Consider the following 24,706-nt stretch of genomic DNA (forward strand, 5'->3'; position numbering starts at 1 on the left):
CACTCAAGTGATCAACAGCCATGTTTCTCAACGAAAACAAAAGAAGACGTTAGCATAATAGTAGCTTTCAATTCCCGGAGGATTGGATCGGGACACCAAAATGGCCGCCATTTCATTGCTTGGGGACACCAACATGGCGGCCGTGACGTCATGTGAAATCCAAGAATTGGACCTTCCTTCTGCATGAATTTTTTTTTCTTTACCTTCTTCTTTGCGCGAATTTTTTTTCTTGGCATTTTCCCTTGCATGAATTTTTTTTTGGTTTTTTCCCCACCCCCCCCATCACTTTTCTAATGGTCCGTCCCTAATTGAGCTGCACGTTTCGTTTATTTGAACGATATTTTCTATAAAACCCCCACGGACTTTAAGGTAAAGCAGCCCATGTACTTTCAGTTAGCAGGGAGATATTAGGCCGCGGTACAAATTAAATTTAAATTTAACTGTTTCGAGTTCAAGTTCAAGTTCAAGTTCAAGTTCAAGTTCAAGTTTATTATTAAGTCAATGTCAAATTAATGCAAAACAACGCCAGCCCGCAAATAGCTAAAGCTAATCTAGGCGGGTATAGCGAGTAGGACTGTTTACAGAGTAAATCTAAGTGTGAGTTTTCCATATAGAGATAAAATAAATATGTGTGCACATTCAATACTCGATATTAAAGACTAATAATAAATAAATAAGTAAGTAAATAAATAACAAAATAAGTAAATAAATAAATAAAATACAATAGAAATTGCGGTTAGATAAATCTACTTTTAGCAATAATTTTGAAATCTGATGATTAGTGAAGGTATGTCAACATAATCATCCTAGGAGGGATTTTTCTCCAGAGTGTACTTTTTTCCGTCAACAAACAAGCATTTGTAAATACGATTTCGGTGCTGATTCCTCCTGGGTTACTTTGTTTTCTTTTCTTTGCCGGTTCACCTGTGGCAATCCGGTTTGGTTTTGGAATTGTCTAACGGGGGTTCACCTAACAGATATCACGTTTTTTACTCAATATGAATGAATCATTGTTGAACACGTGTGAGCCTTAAAAATTATATCTCTCAGAGAGCATGCACGTTCTGATTGGCTAATTTAGCTGGCCATATTCGTCGGTACGATCTGCTGTCCGGCCGGCTAAATTCGAAAATTGGATGCAACGTTCCATTTTCAGGTTTTTCATGTTGTTTATGTGAATAAACTTGGCAAACTGTTTTGAACCTTGCTAGCAACTATTTCAAAAGGCAACAAATAATATTTATTCGTCTTTCGGATTTTGATGCGTACCAATCATTTGTGGCAGTTGAACATTCCCCTGGACTTTAATTTAATGTCTTACAAACCTCGTTTTCTCGGTCAGTACTTTAAGTTACGGATCTTCGTTTTTAGTGTAGCTTAAATTTCCAAAGTATTTATATAACTCCAATGGTTGTTAAGTCTAGACACTGATTTTAAATGCTGAGCATTAAGGTTGGGGTTAGGCATACTGTGCATGATAACCCGCGCTTCTACTTTTCTATCTCAGAGCTTTTTAGAAGGACATTGTTCATTGATGAATCTCTTTAGGAGGGCAGGGGCCAACAGCATTGAAATATCTTCAAAGGAATAAAAGAACTTAAACATACATGATGTATTGTTGACTTTTAATTTGCTTACTTTTGCTTATCGTGAATTCGTAATAATTAAAAGCAAGTGAAAACAAAAATTTGGAAAGTCAGGAAAAAGGATTTCGTAATCTATTGATCAGAAGCCATTTTGTAGGTCCCAGTAAGTGTTATTTCCTTTGAATTATCAAATAAAATAATTAGTTTTTTAATTTTAATTTTACCGAGTCTGTTCGTAGTGATAAATCCAAACTTTGTGGTTATTTTGCCTCAGTCCCCTTGAAGTTCTACAATTTCGTTAAGCAATTAGCACATTTAGATGACGGGGCGTTTCCTGTTCCTTTTTATTAATTACCAGCGTCACCTAACCTTGAGACGCGTTCTCGGATGTCCAATGGTGCCAAGGTTCGAATCCTTGGAACGGCATGAAATGTTGTGGAAGCTCAAGGTAAGTGGCATAGTCCGTTAGTAGTAATGTAATGAACAGCAAGGGCGAAGAAGGGAAGGGAGGGGAGAGACAGTAAGTGGAAGAAGAACGGAAGGCAAGGTAACTGCTGGAGCAGGAATTTAATCGATGTGTCTTTTTTCATTATTTTCGATTCCTTTTATCCTCCGTAAAAATTCCGGCCACAAAAGCTTTTTTAGACAGTTCATAATAACCTAGGTTAAAAAAAATTGTCCTAGGTTGAAAAAATCAACATAGGTTGAAATTAAAACTAACGTGAATTTAAATTCAACCTGTAACAAAGAAAACCAACAAACTTGACCCACATAATCTCCGTTTCACATAACGTCGAAAAGGGACGTAAGCGCATGTCACTTCTAGATCTTCTGCACGTTATTTCCATGCGCAAGGTACAACAAGGGTAATATTGAAATGAACGCTCGAAGTTGGGGGTATTCATTTAATTTTTGCGGCTATTTGTCGTATAGACAGTGAATACTTCCCATTTATGGCGAAATAGGGTTTTCTCGGTCGATATTCATAAATGATGTTGTATTTTTGTCTTTCTTCTACTGTCCGATTGTAGTATTGGAGACGCAGGCTCCAGGTTATGAGGGTCTCAATGAGGTGGAAGGGGGGGGGGGGTGGGGGGGAGGGGGTGTGGGGGGAGGGGTAGCTTTCGTGGGTAACGGTTAAATAATTTACTTTTTCACGGCTAATGGTTACCTTTTCTCCGTCAGGGTTAACCTATGTGAAAAACAAAGAAACGACGTCCCTTATGTTAGTTACTAGTAGGGTCTCAGTAGACATATTGAATAGTTTAAGTCATTGGTTATCACAATGCGACTCACGATCTTCGAGACCTTGTTGCCAGTTTTTCACAAAACGTGGCTACCCTGACTCCGCTGTCACCACAGGCAAACATCGTGCCCAAGTAATCGATCGAGAAACCGCACTACAAGCGTCACAGAACAAATTAATCGAAGAAACCAACAGAATTCCATTCACCCTCACCTACCATCCACAAAACCTTGCAGTCAAAGATGTCATTCTCAAAAACTTCAAAATTCTCCGAAATGATCCCGAAACTAAACATATATTTCCTCTAACACCACTTATTTCATTCAAACGCGACAAAAACGTAGGTAACTTTCTAGTTAGGAGCGCATTCAAGTCTGGCGACCAACTGGGAACTTTCAAATGTACACGCACACGATGCAAAACTTGTCCTTCTATTTGTAACATGGTTAAGATCTCAGGACCGAATCGATCCGTTAAAGTCACTGACCACTTCACATGCATCCCGCAAATTTCTTCCATTGCATAACCTGCACAATATGTTAGAAGAGCTACATAAGCGAAACAGGGAGAAGATTGGCGGACCGCTTTCGCGAACTCCTACGATATGAAGAACAAAACGACGCAGATGCATCAAAACCAGCTGCGCGCCATTTTAATCTTCCTAATCACTCCCTGGAGCAGTGCCAGGAATGGCAAGCACCACTGTGCATTAACTTCGTTGACTTTTCAAAGTCATTTGACGGCATCATCAGAGGGCGACTTTGGGACATTATGGGGCAGTATGGCATCCCTGACATCTTTGTCAGGACTTTCAAGGCACTATACCATCAGAGCGCAAGCTGTGTTACAGAAGGCGGAAGGTATCCTAGCTGGTTTGAAGTGAAGAGCGGTGTGCGGCAGGGGTGCGTGATCTTTGGCTTCATCTTTGTCTTGATCATGGACTGGGTCGTGCGGCACACAAACAACAGGAAACGCGGCCTGAGATGGAAGCTTACATCAATTCTAGAAGACCTGATTATGCTGACGATGTTGCTCTGATCTCAAGCAGATTTGCTGATCTCCAGGAGAAGACTGATAGACTAGTAACCACCGCCGGCGTTGTCAGGCTCAAGATACAGATACGCAGACTACATAAGGATAGAAGGAGAGGAGGTGGAAGATGTGGAATCCTTCGTGTACCTACAATCTCGGACAAAACCTGTTGAGACAAAGCGGGATTTTTGGTACTCCAACCAGTTATCCAAACGTTCAGCTTAAAAGCCGCCCTTTCCCCTCCCCCCCAAACTCAATGTTGCCTTATCTTCGTCGGAAATATACTGTAGAACATATGACAATACTCGGCAACATTGACTGAGGGGGGAGGGGAGTGGGAAGGGGGAAAGTACGCAGGGGTGTGTCAAAATGGAAGTGAATTTGTGTCACTGTCTCAACAGTTTTGTCCGAGATGGTAGGTTCAGTACTTGACCAATCTGGTGGCACAGAAGCGGACATCAAGCGGCGACCAGCACCAACTAGAATTGCTTTCACCAGACTTCAGAACATCTGGAGGTCAGGCAGATTCAGCCAGAAGACCAGGCTGCGCATCCTGAACTCAACAGTCTGTCCGTGCTACTGTATGGAGCCGAAATGTGGAGAGTGACAACAGCTGATCTCACCAAACTGGATGTGTTTCACTGCACATGCCTGAGGAGAGTGCTGAGGAGATTCTGGCCTAACCATCTTAGCAACGAAGAGCTTTATGAAGCAACAGGGAGTACGCCGGTATCAGCCCTTGTACGAGTGAGAACTGAGAAGGCGATGGATAGGACATATATTGAGGACTAGTCCTAGTAACATTTCGAGGACTGCACTAACATGGGCACTTGAAGGTAAAAGGAGGCGAGGCCGGCCGAGAGAAACGTGGAGAAGAACTGTGGAGAAAGAAAGAAACCAGCTGGGATGGCATTCGTGAGGGGCTGCGGTCGCATCGGCGGCAGACCGGGATGGATGACGCAATCTTCTGGCCGGCCTTAAGAGTCCTCATGGGCCCGACAAGGATTAGTAATCACTCCCACCACAACATGACAATTTGAGGCCTATCTTTACACAACGGGAACACAGAAAGCCGTAACAATCTGGAACAAAAATTCATCTTTCAACTAGATACACCCTATCCTCACGGAATCAATGAACGCCTCTCATTACATTAATTTATCACAAATTCATGTTACCATTCATGTTTTCCACCGACGGCAAAGCTCCTCCACACCCGCATTAAAGCCAAGAACACCCATAATTCCTCTGTTCGGTCTGACGACGGGCTAACGCTGGAAACGTCAGCTTTCCAAATCTGTCACGGTGGTTATTCGACCTTTATCAACACGTTTGATAAAACCGAATTTTCCTGTTTCACTCTCCCGCCGACGCAGCAACAAAATGTTCCTTTAGAAACTAGAAATTTGAAATACTAATAATCTTCCGCTCGTGGGGAATCCAGTTCTTGGTGATCAACATTTTACTCTCTCGTCAACACCCAGTGGTTCAAGGCATTTTGCATCTTGGAGGATTATCACACATTTTTACAAGTTAAAAGAGATATAGTGACGAGAAATTAAGGCTGGAAGATGTTACATAACCGTAACAATGCTTCTCTCGATCATCAGAGGTGGTAAATGAGGATCGCCCCGCTATATGATATCATGTTTGGACAAATACGGATATGATTGGAGACCTGGGCACGAGTCAGTCAAAAGTGGAGAGACGGAAACTCAAGGCAGTGATGTAACTTGATCAGAAACGTTCAGAGCCGGAGCTATAACAACCCTGTTAAACGCGAAAGGCATCTTAAGCAATCATATCAGCACAATCATTCAATTTTCAAGTCTTTTGTCCTCATTAAGGCAGCCATTTTTGCAGGTAAGCTCTTGTCAAATTAGATTAAGTGCACAACCAAGTTAAACTGTCAACGAATTGACCAAATTGGAACTAAATCGCTGGGTTACTACGATGCATTGAGATAGGAAAGCCGGATAAGTAAGCAAGGTTAGGTTATCAGTTTGGAAGTAGTGACATCAAAGCACTGGTAAATAGAACCCAAACGTTTGTGAGATTGTCTTTTAGAAGAAGGATTTTTTTATGTCAGGTTGAAAGCCTTTTGCACTATAAGGTCCACTTTCTATGAGCGGGAATTCACTCAACTTCAAGGTACCTTAATAATCAATAGCGTGCAAGAAGACTAACAGCTGTGGTAGAAAATCACGTTTAAGATGTAAACAAGATGTGTTTACTCGATGTTGGCCTGCGAGAATGGTGCGAAAATGAGGCCCAGCTTCATTCTGGAAGTGTCATATTCGGTTTTCTACACGTCCCTGTTGGCATTTAAGTCTGAAATGTGATTTGGCTCGTTGGAATTGAAACACAGGGATGAGAGCTGCGTAAATGTTGAAAACTTGAAAACACTCTAGGAGGCAGTTTCCGACAAGAGTTGAGGAAACTAGACCCCCTCTTTGAAGATATGGAGTCCAGAACACAGCTGAAAATCTCTTGTTTATTAAAGTAATGGATTTTCTTGGATTTTAACTGGTTAAAACTTATCTTCTTAGTCTTAAGCTTTGACAGCTTTTAAAGGAAATAATCATCAGCTTGCAAATGCTTTGTGTCACTCCAGAAATAACCGCAACGATGCGGACATAAAGCGTGAGGGTTACATTAATAGCCACGCCCAATCAAGTCATCCCTACCTTCTCGTAATCAACAACTCTTGCGCGCCCCAAGAAGGTTATTGTTTTGAAAAAATAGCTACCTGAAAACATTCACAAATTATACTAAAGAGTGGAAATGTGGAATGAGGATAATCAAACGCGCCGTTTTGCACCACGCTGTTTGCGCTCAGCCACGCATTTTCAGTTCGCCCAAATAATGGGCAGAAGTAAGGTCCTAAAACTACCTCGTGTGGGTTAGCAAGTAACTTTATAATATCTACCAAATAAATATTTAAAGAGAGAGAGACGTTCCAGCAATAGCAGAAGGGACACAATAAATACAATTCTGGGTGAGAGGTAGGTAAGAGCTTTAGATGTTGTTGACTCAGGATTTGAAAAAGAGAGAACAAAATCAATGTGTACAAGCGTCTCATCAATTGCTTTTTTGTGAAGTCATTTTTAGCGGAATCCTTTCTTTTCCATTCAGAATCTCCGGCTACCCTTAGAAGCAGCTATAAAGGACACAGCACGTCTTCCTTTGATGTAACTGCTGCCGAAAAACTATGGAATTTTTGAGGGCATTTATCAATCCAAAACAATTCTTTTCACTTTCTCTGTAAGGGAAGCGTGCAGTCGAAACAAGGCAAGCTGTGTCACGTTGCTTCAAAGGTTTTCCACTCAACGCAACGAGCCTACGATTGAATACAGACGTTTTCCCATTCGATACTGACGAAATCCTGCAGCCTAAAATTGACTCAAACGCACTTAAAATAGTGAATTGGTGTCTTCAAAGGGTATCGCATGACTGCTGACCCACTGAGAAGGTCAATGACGTTGGTCTATAGCCCAAACAAATTACACGGTTATTTGAGTCCCATCAAGATGCGCTCTTGCAAAATAGTTCCTAGATTTTTACAATTGCTTTCTGTTCAGAGTTATCAAACATGGCTGTCGTTACATGTAATACTCGGCATTATTATTCCATTATTACGCCATCTTACCATATTTGGTCAAGAGAACGCGCAAAATATGACACGGCAATAGACTGCAGTGTCCCGGTTTGACCGGTTTAGAGCAGAACAAAAACGGACGGAAAGGAAGTTTTTCAATTAGAGAAATTGTTTTCAACAAGATGCAAAGCCTGAAAATTTAGCTTGTCATCGCTTGTCACTCTTCATTTTGTTTATCCAATCAAATAAAGATCTTTGGCTGGCTTTTTGTGCTGTTTTCATCGTTCGCAGGCACCCTGAAGGACAGATGATGCATTTTTTCAAAACACTCTTACCAAATAAAACCATTTTTGTAGTGGAATAATAAATCTCTTATTCGATGGTTTAACATATAACACTCGCGGACATTTTGCTGATTGCTACGCAACTCGCAAAATATCCGCGCGTATATTATATGTTAAACCATCGAATGAGATGAATATCTCGATCAATTTTAACTCAAAAATTTTCATCGCTCTAGTGCTATACTTGACTTTGTTTACATTTAGTTAACATGGGTTATATATTTTTATTACCGAGATGTTGTTGTAAGATTCCAAAAATAGATAAAGTTGCCCAAAAAGAGAGGTTCTCTTTGTTGTTCAACTCGCTAAAAAGTGTGAAGAGAAGACACGCTAAAGAAATATTCAGTGCGAACTGATTGGTTGAATGTTTTCAGTGCTAAGTACTATATTTGGAAACCCCTCGCTCTTGTTGTTCCAAATATGGTACTTAGCAAATTGAATATTCAGAAGCTTGTTTCCCAGCACACAAGGGGCCGTTACACGTTTCAACCCTTATGGGTTTCTGGTAAGATGTATTGCTTTTTTCACTGAGCAGAATCAATTGTTTCATCTGTAATCCAATTTATTTTAAGTGCACGGATAGTTTTCTCTACATTGAACATAAATGGCTTAATCTCCTCTTTCATTGCTAATAACCTACGCGATATTCCTAGCTTGTAAGCAAGTACACAAATACGCTACAAGCGCTTCCTTCGCATTTCGCGTTGGCGGTAGCGTAAGAACAAGAGGTTTTTAAACAAATGGTTTGATTCACAATAGTCAAAATAAATTAAACTCGGTCTGCACGATATAGCAGCGTAGAATGTACGCAATCCTGAGTATTTGTGTAAAATTATCGAAGAAAGAACCTAATCTCCAAATGGGCAATTATTTGAGTGCAATAAGGCCTGAAGTAAGTGTACAGCGCATGTTATCTGATTGTTCGGTACTGTACAACCAAGCGGGGCATAAAATTTGCCATGGCCAATGAATAAACATTGCTCGTTTCAACATCAATTATTTGTGTCGTATTGTACCTCCCTTTTTTTTTTTTTTTTAATTCAAGACTCGTCTTTCAACATAAAGCAACGGAGGAATTGAAAACATAAGGGCTGTTTACTCTAAGGCCTAATCTTGAAAATAAGATGATTCCGAAACACAGGTGGAGAACTACGGAAGTTTTTAAAAAATACCAACAGAGTCAAAACAGCTAAAGTGTCGCCGCAGTTGTGTAAAGCATTCTCCAAAGTCTTCGAAGCATACAAATACGGGAAAAAAGGAAAACGTATTTTGCTATTACCTGGAGTTCTGTGTTTTAGCTGGTTGCTTTTGCGAAATCGTCACAATAAAACGTCATTTGTTGCGGAGTAAACAAAGCGTGCTAGAAAAAAGTAACATAATCATAGTTTAGACAATACGTGCCAAATATCAATGTTTTGGACTTCGCTGGCTTTTACCATAATGCATCGCGCTTTTGACCAGAATGCACTGCTCCATGAAAAAGCGTCGTTTTGAGAACTAATGAATGGTAAGATGTCGTCACCGAATGTTGATTGTAATCTGAACTTCATAATTGCCCGACAGTCAGACCTATCAAACTAACATTATCTGTGAAAAAAATAGTACCGTTAAAACCTTTATCCTGCATTTTCATATTTTTATACTCTCCTGGTGTAACTGAGAACACTATTTACGTGGGATGCCATGCATACCACGTTATAAAAACATCGTAGCCACAAATGTGCATACCACAAAGATAGTAGATAAACCGCTTGATAAGAATCTCGGGCCATCAGGCCCCAGGGGCGAATGAATTCCCACTGAGCCATCGAAGCGACTGAGATCACGTGATGCTTTGCTCTATATTTAAAACTTTGGCCCGATTTCGAAAATGGCGGCCACCTTTGACCTCATGAAGCAAGACTTTGCTTTTTAATTAGTTATTTCGTGGACACTGCGGATGAGACATTGAGATGAAACAGATGTAGACAGATTTTGCGGTGGTGATTTCGCAGTTCGCATCACCTAGAAAAAATCGAAATTAACTGCGAAGAAGTTGATCAGGAACAAATGTGCAAAGGAAAGAAATATTGTGCGTATATAGTCTAATAAATAGCATTAAATCACAAGTCTTCTGTATCTACTGTTTCGCGACATTCCGATTGCGTTGATCAGGAAATCACAACAGAATGCACGGGCTCAGAAGCCGACAAGTTCGCGGGGGTGAATCGAGTTCAAGTATTCATTTTCCAGAGTCCAGTCGAATTATATACAAGCTGCGAGGGTGATGAGCTTAGTTCACAGCAGCGGTACGCTGGACAGCCCGAAATTTCTTTTTCTTTCAGCTGTTCTTTGTACGAGCATCATATGTAGATGTCAATTTTTTCATTAGTTGTTTCAAGAGGGAGGTCACCGTATTATTCACAACATTTTTAATTTCGGAACTTTGCAGCTGGTTGCCGGTATAGCTGGTAAGAGGAGGGCTAAATTTCACTTAGCCACATAAATTACAAGAATGGTTTTCACAAGTTTTCTCTCTTGCTACGGCAGTGTTTCACGCTCTCTTGCGTAGATTCACGCTGTTTCCTATCCGACAGCTTGTACCAAATCAAACTACTACTTTTGCTCGGTGACCTATTGATTTTATTTGTAAACACAAAGCGATGTTCACGAATACATTATCTGTTGTTATGAGCCCTCCAGACTTCAATTGGCTGCAGAAACGTTTACTTCTCTTGCTCCGTACTCAGCAAATTTGAACATCGCTTTACTATACTATTGGAGTTTGATTCTAACTCTTCCAAACAATCACCCTACTTCTGCGCAACATGGGTATTCGAAGTAAAGGCTTTAAAGAGCGTCTTGTATATTATTACGTTGTCTTAAAGTGAGATGTTTTGACATTGCAAAAGCAATGGTCAACCTTAGCAACAAAATAAATTGTGGCCCAGAGCACTCACCCGCTTTGAGACTCACTTGTCCGCTAACTGCATTGTCTAGGGATTCCATCGCCATTCCAATACGAGAATCAAAAACATGAAAAGAATATTAGAAAAAAAGCCTTACGCAAGCAAATACAAAGTTAAAAAAAAACCAGAAGATTAGATGTTTTGGTCACGGAGACTTCGCAGAGGTCTCCCATCCAAGAACTGACTCCATCAAAATATTTTTGAATGCCAAGTAGACTATCGTACGACTGATTCAACAATGCGGAAATATTTTATTGGTTGGCCAATACCAGCCTTCATCAGGTTTTTTTGGGAATCTGACGAATTTTACAGGATATATATACACATGTTATGAAGTAATTAAAGAAGATTTTAGAAGACAACGTAACGTGATATAGCTACTGGATAAACAAACCAAAATATTACATATGGAAAAAATGCCGTTGTAACACTATATACTGAATAACAAGATTGCTGATTATCCGTCACGTTTGTTTATTTCAAGAGCGTTCTATAGTTTTCTCGATGAGCTTCCCGAGCTTTCCTGAAAGAGTCAAGTTATAATAATAATACCACCACTAATCATAATAATAATAAATATATTTATATAGCGCCTATGATAATATTAGTGTTCTTTATAAAAAGAGTAAAAAAGCTTCTTTAAAAAGGCGTGGTTTTAGTTTATTTTTGAAACCGTAGAGGAAGATTGTTCCATATTTGTGGGCCCGCCACTGCAAACGCACGATCACCAAAAGCCTATTGCATCTTGTTCGAGGAATGATCAAAAGGTTTTCGTTGTTACTACGCAGGGAATAGCAGCTGATAGTGTGATGTAGGCTTAGATTGTAACATCCCACTCAGATAGGATGGCGCCATTCCTTTGAGGGCTTTCAATACTAGTAAAGCGATTTTGGACTTTACTCGAAAACCAATTGGAAGCCAATGTAGACTCTTCAGGCCTACGTGCAGCTGCATTTAAGACTTTTTGAAGTGTAGTAGATCTATTTGACACTTTTGTACACCATACAAAAGTGAGTTACGGTAGTCCAGGTGTGAGGTAAACGAGTTTTTAGATGAGTTTTTCCATAGGAATGAGTAACATATGACTGTGTAAATGGTAATTGTTGCTAAGAAAGTGTTTTGAGACTCAGTGCCGTCTGGATAACCTCTAGTGGGACTGATTATAGGGAGTCTGTGTTCATTAAAACGGTCTTAAGCCGACGTTTGGTTTCCGCGGAAGACTACATAATTTACACTGAATCATGCAACTAACATTGAAAGTGTTGCAAGTAATTTGAGATTTAATTTCATGGCTTTCTCCCATAGAATAAAAAGTGTATTCATTACGTGCCCTATATAGGGTCAAGTGATGCAACTGTTACTGTTGCACCGAAAAGAACCGGACGAATTGTTGTTGAAATTTGTTTTTAAATTAGTGATTTGGGGTCTAATAAGAATGTCACTAATATTTTTACCACAACGGTAAGCCACTAAAGGAGGTGTTTTGAAAACGTTTTTGCAACGATCTGTTGAGTAAAGTATGTTGGAGTGTTTTTGAATTTTGCTGTGAGGTTAGGTAGTGTAGCGTTGTACTCAATAACAAAAGGATTGGTTTCAGTTTGTCTTGTCATTAGGGAGTTTAAGATCTATGACGCGACGGCAACGAAAACGTCACAAATTTTGCATGTTTAATGAGCAAAAACAATAGCTTTGCACGCTGTGCACGTGTATTTTCATTTTTGTACATTTCTCTCACGTTTTCGGCAAATCTACGACGTGAAATGACCAATTTTCAAGTTTTAAACAAAAGGCAGCGAATTTGAGTTTTCTGTCGTAGATTCAATACCGCACCTCCTAATTCAGTTCCTGGGGAGCTACACTAGTTTTTAGAGGTTAGACAAGCCGACATAACGTCGAAAAAGATTAATAAACCTGAACTTGCAATTTTGAATGAAGTTTTCGTTACCGTCGCGTCGCAGATCTTAAAGTCCCTATTATGTTCTTAAGCGCGTCAGTCCGGGGAATGTCAGAGGCCAGCAGTATTTGGGTTTTTAGGAAGAAAACTGAGTAGAAACTTAGACTAGCATCAAATGGTATGTGATTGGTCAAGTGAAGGATATTTTGCAAAAGCAAGATATAAATCAATTCCTCCTAGTACACCGGGTTTGGGGGGGGGAAGTACTCCCTTATATAGGCCATATAGGTATGTGCGGCCTTAAAGGGTATGGGTTTTTAGTCGTTTTGGTCTGAAATAGGGTATCAATTTTGACGATTTTGTTCTGAAATAGGGTATAGTTTCTGCACTCATCAAGTCTTTGAATTGGGTCATGATGTTTTTTTGAAAGAAGCTACCGCCATATCATTAGGTGATAAGACCATCAACCAAAGCCGTTCTCGGGTCTGAAATAGGGTGTTGATTTTAAGAGTCAGGTCTGAAATAGGGTATCAAATTTTTGGTCAGGTCTGAAATAGGGTGGAGAAAATCGCAGATTTTAGTCTGAACGTAGGGTAAGGGTTTTAGGAAGCGGGCCGCACACCCCCACCCAATTATTCTGGGAGTATTCAGCTAGTACAGAAAGGTGTAATGCGCCCGTGAGAACGACAAACTACAAGTTGTATCGTAAATACTTTTGTTCTTGGGCCATCGTAGTTTGATCAAAAATAAGACACAAAACAGCAGTGATAAACATATTGAACTTGTTCATTTTGATTATTATTTATGTAGAGCACATACGAAACGTTCAATCTTTTTAACCCTGCTGTTTGTGTCTTATTTTTGATCAAACTACAAGTTGCTTTGGAAACGGAGTCCTACGAAATATCAAGCAGGATTCGTAGGTTTAGGACTTAGATAAACGACCCAGCTCTCCAGTGAGTTCTACTAGCTTAATAGAGAACCCGAAGGACTTGCGTGTTCAGTGAAGCTGGAGATCGAGAAGGTTACTATTCTTATAGCTTTCTTTTGCAACGTAAATGAAGGTTGCAAAGTTGACTGATATGCATTACCCCAAGCAATCATACAATAATTTAAGAATGGCTCTACTAAGGTATGATACAGGCCTAACAACTATTATTTTAATCTATAAAATCTTCATGGTATCTAATGGAAGTTTCTTCAGTAATGATTATTTATAAATAGCATAACCTTTTTGGGAATTCGTTTTTGTTCAATAAATTAAACTATTGCATAAAATGACAGCAAAATCTTAGTCTGATACAGTAAAACCCCACATGTAAAAACCTTCCATTTAAAATTTAGTCTAAACAGGTTCTTACTTAAATCGTAATTAACAGAAATCTAGGCTGTGTTGAACACGTTGCAGTTGGCAGAATTTAGAAGTATTCGGCTTTCGTTCCCTATCCCTTAAATAAATTGGACAAAACTTAAATATAGAATGAAAATTCACATAAAATGACTGTATTAAGTAAAATCGAAAGATCACCTGACATTATCAGCTCTACCCTAAAGTAATGCTCCTCTTACGAAGAGGGCGTTTGGAGAGAACTGGAAATGTCGCTTGTTCGTATATGCCAAAGTGTAAAATTTTTCTTAGAGTTTAGAAAATAAGAACCAATGTCAAATTTTAGGGTTAACAGGTAACCTTCCCTGGACTTAAGGACGGTGCCTACTAATTAAAGATATTTTTGCCTCAGTGTGTGATTATACAGGAAATGTAGATCTTAATAAGTGTTATTGAAATCCAAAAATAAAATTGTTGTTAAACACGCACTTTTCAAAGATAATTCATGAGTAATATTTGTGAAAAGCTTTGAAATACAAAGCAATGTATAGCGTTTTTTCTCAAATTGAAGCTTAATTATCTCTGAAAATTGCATGGCTACCACCAAATTTCTTTTTGGACACCAAGAGTACTTACTAAGATCTACTTTCTCCGTATAGTTTTAAACCGCGCAAAAATACCCCTGTATTAGTAGGCATCGGCGATTGGAAATCCGAGTATCTGGAGATGCGCAGAACGTATGCGCAATAACAATAGTAGGCACCGTCCTTAACACCACCTTGACTTCCTGTTTCAGATATGGATTCCTTTTCTGAAGACCAGATGAGGAAGCCACGAAAGAGACAGATGTCGAGAGCTAAACGGGTGTTGGCCAACCGACGAGAGAGAGAGCGCGTTCGAAAGATGAATGACGCTTTTGAAGAGCTACGAAGCACGATTCCGAACCAAGAAGAAACCCGCGTGAAGACAAAACTGGAACTGCTGCGGATCGCTACAAATTACATCCAGTCTCTTAAGAATTCCATCAAGAAAAGCTCCAGCATGCACGATAGCTATAGCTCTCCGATGAATGCGCTTATGTACCCGATGCCGTTTGAAAATGAAAATATCGAACTCTCTAAATCGAGTTCTCGGGTCGCTGATCATTCTTATCCGCCTCAGTTTGTAGCTCCCCCTCCAACCCTTCCTCCAGGCTTTACCGAGCTGACTAGTTTCCAGTATGGTCCTCGTCAGCCGGCAGCACTTGGGCCCCAGTTTCCTGCGTCCATGACCGCTAGCGCCGAGAGTTCTTCAGCGGACTTTTGCGGCCTTTTGTCTGCCAGTCTTGTTGACTCGCATTCGGCAGAGAATTTGTTGTATAATCTGCAGGTAAAGAAATCATTATCATCCGTTGTTTCGTAAAATAGGATACTGAAAAAAAGTCAACGCTTTGAAATTAGAATGCCAGCTTTGTTTTTTGCTTTTGTTTTAGTTTTTTAACTTTTGTTTTGTTTCGTTCAGTTTTTGCTTTTGAGATGTTTGCACCAGGTTTGCACTTTAATCATTAACTGAGAGCCAAATAATTTGAAGCAATCACATGCAACCGGCGCTGAGCGTCAGAGAGACACCCACGAGCCCGTCATAAATGGTTTAGCTTTTTTCCTCTGATTGGCATCGAAAGTGACGCGGGTTTTTAGCCAATCCCTAAGCATGTTGATTGAAAAAGAAAAAAATGCCGGATTGCTTTGCTTTTGGATCGCTCAGTGATGCTTGTTGGTCGACACCTCATTAAAGCTGCACCAGTTTGGCTTTTGCAGCTAAGATGGAACGTTTCCCCTTTTTTGTTCATTGTTCTTCTACCAACCCTATAAGGTCCTAAGAATGGTTCTGACCATCCCAATTATTTGCTTAGCATGCTCGACCTGTTTCTTAGCCAATCAAAAGTCGATCTTAATGTTTTCCGCGCTTGGCGCCTGACTCCTGCGCGACGGTTTTCCTACGTTTTGCTCGTGGTCTGTAGCTTTGACGGCTTTCTCCTTTTGCCGAAAGATCAAGAAGATATGATCCAACAATTCGCGGCGTTCAATCTGTTTTTGATTTTACTTCAACTCCATTAGTGATTTCTCCTATTTTCAATGAATATCAAATTTAACGTCTGTTTCTTGTTTTCTGTACAGAATGCCCCTGGGAACTACTTTATTGAAGGTCACTGAGGAAAACAGAGTAAAGAACAGATGTTATTGACTTTTATGCCCACACATACGTCAATGATATGTTCTCTTCAAGGAGGATCCCATTGGAGAAGCCTTCCTGTGCACTTTATCCTTGAGTCGACCTTTGCGCGTATCATTCTATTTTTAGAACTAACCCTTCAGCAGGAGACTCACACTTTGCATACATCGTTTTTGCTCTTTTTGTCTTCGTTTGACAACACCTTTCTTCTGATTGCCCGTTATTAACAGTGCGGGCAGAGCCGAAGAACTCGTGGCATTTCTACAAATAGAGATTGATTCATAGGATTTGAATGGGAGAGGTACGCTCCACCCCGGGGTGATACTGTTTTAGACTAATTAGATCTTACCAGGGTATAGAGCGAGTTTCAATCAAGTCTTTTCGTTTATACTGATATTGTTATTTCGTCTTTTGTTCTTTAGCATTTTTTCGTTAGCAGTGGTGCTAATTATACGTAGTCGTAACAATCGTTGATTTAGGTTATTCTAGTAAATAACCATACATAGTTTCATAAGAAATGCACCGCACTGGAATATTAAGCTCGCCGCATACATGAAGGAAAGAGCGAAGCGCAGTTAGCTTAGTTTTTTCCTCACATGTGCGACAAAGTTTTCGTAAAATTTTCGCTTTGTTAGGTCGTGAGATTCTTGCTTTCGTTACATATTGATTTGGAAACTAAGACTTGAAGAACATTAATCCTTTGAAAGCCGAACATTTTATAAATTTTCAAATGTTTAAAAGCTAGTTTAATTTAATTTTATTATAAAAGCTGTAAGTTCCCTTTCTTCAAGATAAACTTTTAAGTTTAGTAGTATTAAGTTTTAAACTATTAGTTTGTTCTTTAGCTCTTATGAAAGTATTGGGATTAGAGATGTTTGGTCAGTAAGGCCGCATTGGTAAATTATAAGAATATATCCCCCATTTAGTTTTCATTAAGTTGTTTATTTTCGTCAAATCCGGCTACTGATTAGTGTTTTGCAAATTTGCGGGAAGAGATTCACATTCTTTTGGCCTCGTGTCCCGCGGAGCCCCAGGCACCTTCATGACGGCCGCGTCACAAGCATAAGCATAATTGTTATATAGCTGATTTTTTCCCAGAGCGCGCGCTCTCATTGGTTACTTCGAGATCACATGACATCTAACAATAAAAATATTTCCCGCCAAAATTCTCTGAGCCGGTAACAGTGCAAAGTCTATGACGTCAGAGGGTAACAGTGCACCGTTACCCGCGAATGTTGACCGACGACCGCTGTTGCTGTTGCTGTTCCACGTTTTTCTTTTTGTGCTATGTAACAAATCACTTAATGACTGGTCCTTCTGGAAACATTGCCTTTTGTTTCCCTTGGGATCAGTCATTAAGAATTTAATATAACGAAGTTCTCACTTATTGCATAAGCATAAGAGAAGTGACTTACGCAAGCGCAGTTAGCTTCAGAAAAGCTCGCTGAAGGATGGGACGAGCCATGTTTTCAAGTGGCAGACGAGGAATTAACAATTATTCTGCGAAATCGCGCGGAATATCGCCTGATACTAAGCCGACGAGGCCGTAGGCCGAGTTGGCTGAAATTAGGCGATATTACGCACGATTGAGCAGGATAATTGTTTTATTATTATTAAACACATTGATGACAAAGCACAATTAACTACGTTTTCAATAGATTTACTGTTTGTGTAATAAAAACGAAGTGCAAGTGCTCTAAGACGGCTACACACTTTTAACAGAGCTTGGTACAACAGAGGCTGTTTTCACTGGTCACCTTATGCACATCCACTATCTGACAGACATTGATTATAAGAAGTACCCAAGTACGTTTAAGCTTGGCGCACTACTTAAAGTGCTGATCATCATGGTTTGCTGCAGCAAACCCAGTTAATAACACGGATTTTCAACTTTAGTTCTATTTTTGTTCTCTTTGAAAAGTGACAGTATTCTCTAAAACTGTAAAATGCGTACGTAATATAGTCTCTGCGACAAAAAAAATAATCATTTTGAAGTTCAAAAAGTGTGGGAAATATCCACGCTTCAAAGATCGCTTTTGGCTGTCTGTTTTCATGTCATACTGCCTTCAGAACGCACGAAATGCAGTCTCACACAACATAATTTTCAAAATTTCCCCTGGCCACCCTAAAGGCTCGATTCTCCGGCGCTCATTTGGTCCGTCTCCTCGTTGGATCGCACCGTCCCGCAAAAAAACCTGGTGCCAGATGTCATTCTCAGTCGTAACATAATCGAGCAGGCTGCAAGTGCACCTAAACACAGATTTTTTTTTTTTGTTCCTAATATAAATCTCCCCATCCACAGCAAACATGCGTCACCATTATTGCTAAGAATTTGGCTTTTTCTGTGCCGTGCAAGGCACGGAAACTTGGCAGAACTAGCAGTAATTTGGACCCACGACCGTGGTGTGAGAGGCATGGTTCAATTCTAGATTTTACGTCACAAACTGCTTTGCATTCTTTTTTGCAAAGAAATCCTGCATTGCAAAGCCATTTGTGACGTAAAATCCAGAATAGACCCATGCCTCTCACGTCACGGCCGCGCCGTGGCTCCAAATTACGGCTGGTTTTAATAACTTTGCGCGACTTGCCCGGCAGATAAAAGGCAAAATTTTGTGGTAAGAATCGTCAAACATGTTTGCTTTCGGTGGGGAGATCAATATTGTAGACTAAAAGTACTTGAGTTGGGGGTGCACTTTAATGTTGTGGCCAGTGCAAGCCGCCCGGGTGAAAACTCCGACAAATAGCTATTTAACAAATTGATGTCAGTTTTTCATGCGTCTGTCCCGTTATTGATCATGAATTTCGTCATAACATTGTCAAAGTAGCTGTGGATCCACGAGGCGATAGCCGGTCAAGTGGATCCGCAGACTACTTTGACAATGTTATGACGAAATTCATTGTCAATAACAGGACAGACCCATGAAAAACTGACATCGATTTGCTTTTTACAATACCAAAAAGGCAGGCGGGTCAAAATTAAGGCAAAACACGAGAAAAACGCGAGACAAAAATGCGAGAAACTTCAATCTGACGCGAGCAATATTGTGTCATTAGCGCATGAATTATAAATTAATGTGTCTGTTCGCTTATTGACAATAAAAATTAGCCAATGAGCGCGAGAGAATTTTGCAACGTATTTGACAAACAATGCACAAAGACTGTGCTCTGACTACCTATCCAATCGGACCACTTCACGCTCTTGATTGCATCATGGGTAATCAGGGCAACATGGCGGAAATTAAAGATTTGTATGGAAATTTAAAGCAAAATAAACAGTCCATGACTCTACTTTTCTAGGCTTTCGCCTTCATAAACCAAACGTATAAGTTCAAGTTCACAACTGAGTTGATTTGGACTCGGTATCTTCTCTGAAATTCCTATATATTGCCGTTTTTTCTTTATACATTTTCTGTAATTTTGTACCTTCGGAATTATAGGAAATGTATGGTAGAAACTTTGTCTAATAAGTTTGATTTCTACGATAGCTATTCCATCAAACTCCACTAAAGTCAGGAGCGTGAAGTGGTCTATGGCAATGGTTGCATGTACTCGATTTTTAAGTCAGTTTTGCTGTAAAAAACACATTTTAGTTGTTTAGTTGAGAGTTTTCTTTAACCGCATCATTGTCAGTAATATTCTTCTTTTCTTGTCCTTTTAATTAAAATCAAGAACGGCGCTCTTGATCTTGAAGGATCCGAGAAAATAACAAAGAAAAATTTAGCGGAATCCGATTGTGTATTATTTGTATTAGTCTTTTGGTTCGAACACGCGGTGGGTTTTTGCATAATTTGTTGGCGAGGACTGAAATCACCTTACATTGCAGCATTTCTAATGTTTGACTTTTATTATGTAGCAATTCCCTGTGGTGCAGTTCAGGTGAAATGTCGTTGTTCTTGGAAACTTTGGATTTTCTTTATTTTGCATTGGAAATACGGCTGCTGGACACTTCTGAAACCAGCGCTCGAGTAGAAAAGCATACCACTCTTCTCGAAGTATATTGGTTAAAAATGAAAGTTTATAGGAGAATTTTTACACTTCACGAATATATCTTTCGCGAAAGCAACTTTTCGTACGGAAACATCAAGGTGACATGCCATTGTTAGGTGTGTGCGTGTTAGCGCTGGACTCAAAATGCACGAGTCACCTTACAAATTACCAAACAGCATGCTTCAATGAACAGTACGAAAGCTGCGGTTGTCACAAGAACAACTTATAAATTAACAAAAACATAAAAAAAGCTTATGTACATCACAAGGGTTTGTTGTTCTTTTCTAATCAAAATAATGTCCCATTATGTTTGCTATTCAATTCAACTTTATGAGCGCTATAGAAAACTACCAACTGTCTTAAAGTGGCTTCGATGGTGGATTGTTTTCTGTTCTCCTATAAGACTTGCACAAGACCAAAGCATTTCTTCCTCTTTTCAATTTTTAAGGGACTAAGTTAAAATTCCGACCTGGTCTCCTTTATAAAGCGAAAAATGGAACGCTGTCGTTGCCAAAGAGAGTGGTATTCGTGGATCAAGCCATTTTCGTGCTAACCGTGACACATCGTTTTTATTTGCTACATATTCATCTCAATTTTCTTTAACGCTACCCAAGGCGCTTTAACGCTTTCTTTCTAAATCATACATTTTTTTGCTCACCTCCGATAACTCTCTTTTGTGAAGGTATACATTTTCAGCTTAATTGCTTTGAATTTTAACGACCTCAAAGAAAATTGAAACACGCAGTTGGACGTAGTTTTTTGCTAAATCTTCATTCCGTGGACGGTTCAATTCCTCGGATTTCCTCTCTTATCAAACTCGTCCGTAATATTTTGGCGAATTATTTGAAATCGTCTAAGAATTTAATATACTGCTGTAAAGGCGTTTGCCTTCAAGTTGTTGAAAATCGCGGAAGTTATAAGTTCGTGTATTGAATAATAGTCTTCTAAGTTATCTTTAGAGCTTTGTATGAACGAAATCAATTTTATTGTCCTTAGCTTTTAAATAATTTATCGACCCCGAACGATTGATAAATAAATATTCACTTAAATCGATGTTCTTTCTCGAGGATTAAAACTTTGTGCACTTTTCTTATGCGGGACTTTGGCATAAATTTACGAAGGCATTAAAATCCAAAGTATTTTCTTCCAGTACTCAAGTTGCGTAAAAAAATCTCTTGGATTTGCTATGAAGAAATGTCGATCTTCGAATCAAAAATGTCCGTTCTACCTCTCTTATAAAATCACTTCAGATTAGTCTTTTCAAGGATTAATTGCGTTAACTTCCGCAAAAGTCTTAGAATTCCACATGGGTTCTTCTAATTTAAACCCAAACTTATTTTCGCTTATTGAAAGATGTACCGGCGGCTTTCATGCTTCCATCGACATTGCTTGCTATATTTGCTCGACCCTTTCATGGTCAGTCAAGTCGGAGAAAAGGAAAACAGCGTGATTTGAACGCTCCCAGCGGCGTTTTTAATTGCGTTGGCGCGCTTGCGTAATTCATTTTGCTCCTCCCATAATTATCTCAGAGGAAGTCCCCAACCAATTTAATGTATTCCACCTCTTCTGAGAGAAAACAAGTAATCAACTGGTCCAACGGGTGGTAATAGTTAAGCACATTAAGTATTGCACACGAAAATTTCTATTATCAGTATATTCCACCACCGGTTGGGAGACACTTTTGGGAGCGTGCGAGCTCTAATGAACTTTCAAAGGTTAATCATCTCTGGAGAACTTAAACAATTGAAGGCGCAGCGTGTTTTCGAAACAACTTTCCGGAATTGTCACTGAACCCATTGTGTTGCGGAGAAGATTCACCTGTTCTTGTTATTTTAACGGATTTGAACAAAAAAGAAAGAAACGATTTATGGCTTGATCTTTAAACCTTAATTCGTTTGATGAACCCAGAAGTCAATTTGACCAAGAAAAGAAGCGAATTTTTCTCGCAATTCTTGTTAAGAAATAAACTTGAAAATTAACTGTGGACAGAAATTAAAGGAACAAACAACTACAGATTTAAAATGATCTTGTTTAATGTACTCTTGACTTGAGTACCATACAATACAATTTATATTCACTGTACATTTATGGATTTGAAGGAAAGCAATAAAATTAGGTGTGAATTTATGACGGTAAAAGGGAATTTCTCATAGAGCTGGTTTCAAAAAAGTGGCCTTAGTCGCCTCGAAATGATCGCTTTGTCGTATTTGATGAATTAAGGAAAGGTAGGCAATGTACAAAGCATAAACGAAGAGAAGCTAAAGTGCAAGTAACAAATATCTCATAAACTTTGAATATTAATGAACTGAAATGTCTATCTTCTCCGTCAACTCTTAGCTCTGTGATAATTGTTAATTATGGAGTTAAAACCAAGTGCAAATATTTAATTTTTTAAGAAAATATGTTAATAGTTATTTGTGGATTCTTTGGCGTGCGGATAAATTTACAAATTCCCTCGTACTTGACTTGTGCAAACTGATCTTGAGTTTTTAAAAGGCGTAAAAGTTAGTAAATACAAGACTGAGGTTTGCCAAAGGAGTTTAAATTGAGGGGATCGATCGAAGGAAACGTGACTGTTTCTCTGACAATAAAGTCGTCGAGTTTCTCTTTGCCTTGCAATAGGTTAAGTTCGGGTTGACTAGCTTCCTCAATGCGCCTCTTCTACGTGTTCCTTCAATTCGGCCTTTTTCGCAAAGCGTTTTCTGCATGTTCTACAGTGGTACGGCAGATTATCCGAGTGGGTGTGCATGTGAAATTTCAAATTCGACATCTTGTTGAATGCCCGATTGCACTGGTTGCATCTGAACGGCTTTTCTCCCGTATGAATCATTATGTGATTGCGAAGGTTCCCCTTTTGGTGAAAACCTTTGCCGCAGATGTCGCAAATGAAAGCTTTCTTGTCACTGTGCGTGCTAAGATGCGTCTTTAATGTAGACGAGCGATTGAAACTCTTACCACATTCTTCGCACTTGTGTGGTTTTTTCTCAGTGTGGATGATCTTGTGGCGGCAAAGCGTGCTGGACAGGCGAAACCCCTTCCCACAAACGTTGCACACAAACGGCCGGCTTTGAGTGTGATCGGGCATTTTCAAGTGGATTGAAAGAGTGTATTTCGTTTTAAAAACTTTGCCACACTGGTTACATTTGTGAACAGTCGCCTTGTCGGATCGATTTTTTACGCCTGTGGCACTAAGCTCATTTGCTTTATTCAATTGTGAGTATTTTCTGTTTGCGTGAGATGTCAACCGTTTTAAATTAGACGCCAGCGTCTCTCCGATTGCCTCTGACGCGTTTCCAACTTTTCCCTGTGCCTGTAACGGGCTCTTTTCTGGAAGAATTCTATGATCGGCAGTGTGATCCACCTCGTGAAGATTGCCTGTTTGAGTATTTCGCCCCGACATTTTCTTTTCATTATTAATGAAATCATCAGCAAACCTTAGAATCTTTCCGATGTCATTAACGCTCCCGTCAATCCTCACTTCAGCTGGGTAAGACAACTTTTTATTCTTCTGAAACGATCTGAAGATTTCCGCATCACCAGTATCTTTTTTCTTCGCTTTTGCCTGGCTCTTGCTTCGTCCGGTCCCTGGAAAATCATCACCAGTCGTCGATTTTTTTTCATCTGCAAATTAAAAACATACACGGTGATTCGGAATGATACTCTTCCACTAAAAATTCGATAAAATTTTAAAATGAACACACAGCTCTAATAAGAAAGTGAACTATGACATGTTTATATAGGAACTCACTTTATTTTGAGACAATTCGAATTAACCAAGTCCAGCAAACACTTAAAAAGATTTCAATTACAGGTTGGAAGAAATACTAACCTTGCTGGATAAAAGTCAGCTTTCCTTCGCTGAAATAATTTTTATCCTCAAAATCTCTCTTCAACAGAAAAGCCCTCGGCATCGCTTCGAATTCGCGTTATTATGAAAGATGTGTTTAGGTCACAGCAATACCGAAATGTGTTTTTTAAAAAGAGGATATTTGCCGCGATTTGGGAACAGATCTTCACCCAAGCTAAACTCTGTACTACTGAGAAGTGTTCCTTTGTACTGTCTCATCTTATGGAAAACCCAGTGAGCGCATAATCTTTTAACAGTCTTATGTCGTGGGGGACTTCGAGCAGATCTCGCATTGTGTTGATTTCGGATGATGCGCTTTTCAGCCAATCAAACTTCCTTAACTTGGTTAACCTGCAAACATATTGAATAATTTATAAACTGCACATATGAAAATAACTCGGCAACACCTGCAATGACGGGCTTTAATTTTCCGAGTTATCATAAAATCTGCTGACAAATCCACCTTGAGTTCAGATAAAAGAAAAATTCTTGGCATAAACTGATTCCGTATCTGCGCGATTTGTTGCTATGAACATGTGGGGTTTATTTTTTTCTTTCAACTTTATAGCTTTTCGGGGGGGAAAATCGCTGACTGGACCCGTTGCGCTGCTATAAAAATGCAAATATACTGAAACATTTGCTCTTGAAAATATTTATTTGGACCTCACTAGGGTGTAATAAGCGCC

At 39.5% G+C, this 24,706-nt stretch overlaps 3 protein-coding genes across 3 annotated transcripts in view; 2 read left to right on the forward strand and 1 right to left on the reverse strand.

Annotated features, from left to right (window-relative positions):
- The window catches only part of LOC138040696 (uncharacterized), a 13,235-nt gene extending 9,365 nt beyond the window's left edge, over positions 1–3,870 (forward strand). The window contains exon 2 of the mRNA XM_068886376.1: positions 3,376–3,870. Coding sequence (XP_068742477.1) covers positions 3,376–3,870 — 495 coding nt within the window. The remainder of the gene's footprint in view (positions 1–3,375) is intronic.
- A 1,818-nt stretch (positions 3,871–5,688) lies between these two features.
- LOC138041551 (neurogenic differentiation factor 1-like) lies at positions 5,689–16,218 on the forward strand. The gene is made up of 3 exons (XM_068887289.1): positions 5,689–5,727; positions 14,772–15,343; positions 16,132–16,218. Exons 2-3 carry the CDS (start codon positions 14,774–14,776, stop codon positions 16,165–16,167), a joined length of 606 nt encoding a protein of 201 aa, XP_068743390.1. The 5' UTR covers positions 5,689–5,727; positions 14,772–14,773; the 3' UTR covers positions 16,168–16,218.
- A 5,997-nt stretch (positions 16,219–22,215) lies between these two features.
- On the reverse strand, positions 22,216–24,271 carry LOC138041552 (fez family zinc finger protein 1-like). Its single transcript, XM_068887290.1, has 2 exons — positions 24,003–24,271; positions 22,216–23,794 (listed from the first exon to the last, which is right to left on the reverse strand). The coding sequence occupies exons 1-2, from the start codon at positions 24,082–24,084 to the stop codon at positions 22,821–22,823; spliced, it is 1,056 nt and encodes a 351-aa protein (XP_068743391.1). The 5' UTR covers positions 24,085–24,271; the 3' UTR covers positions 22,216–22,820.
- Between the last annotated feature and the right edge of the window lie 435 nt (positions 24,272–24,706).

This window comes from Montipora capricornis, chromosome 3 (genome assembly GCF_036669925.1).
Source record: "Montipora capricornis isolate CH-2021 chromosome 3, ASM3666992v2, whole genome shotgun sequence".
NCBI lineage: Eukaryota > Metazoa > Cnidaria > Anthozoa > Scleractinia > Acroporidae > Montipora > Montipora capricornis.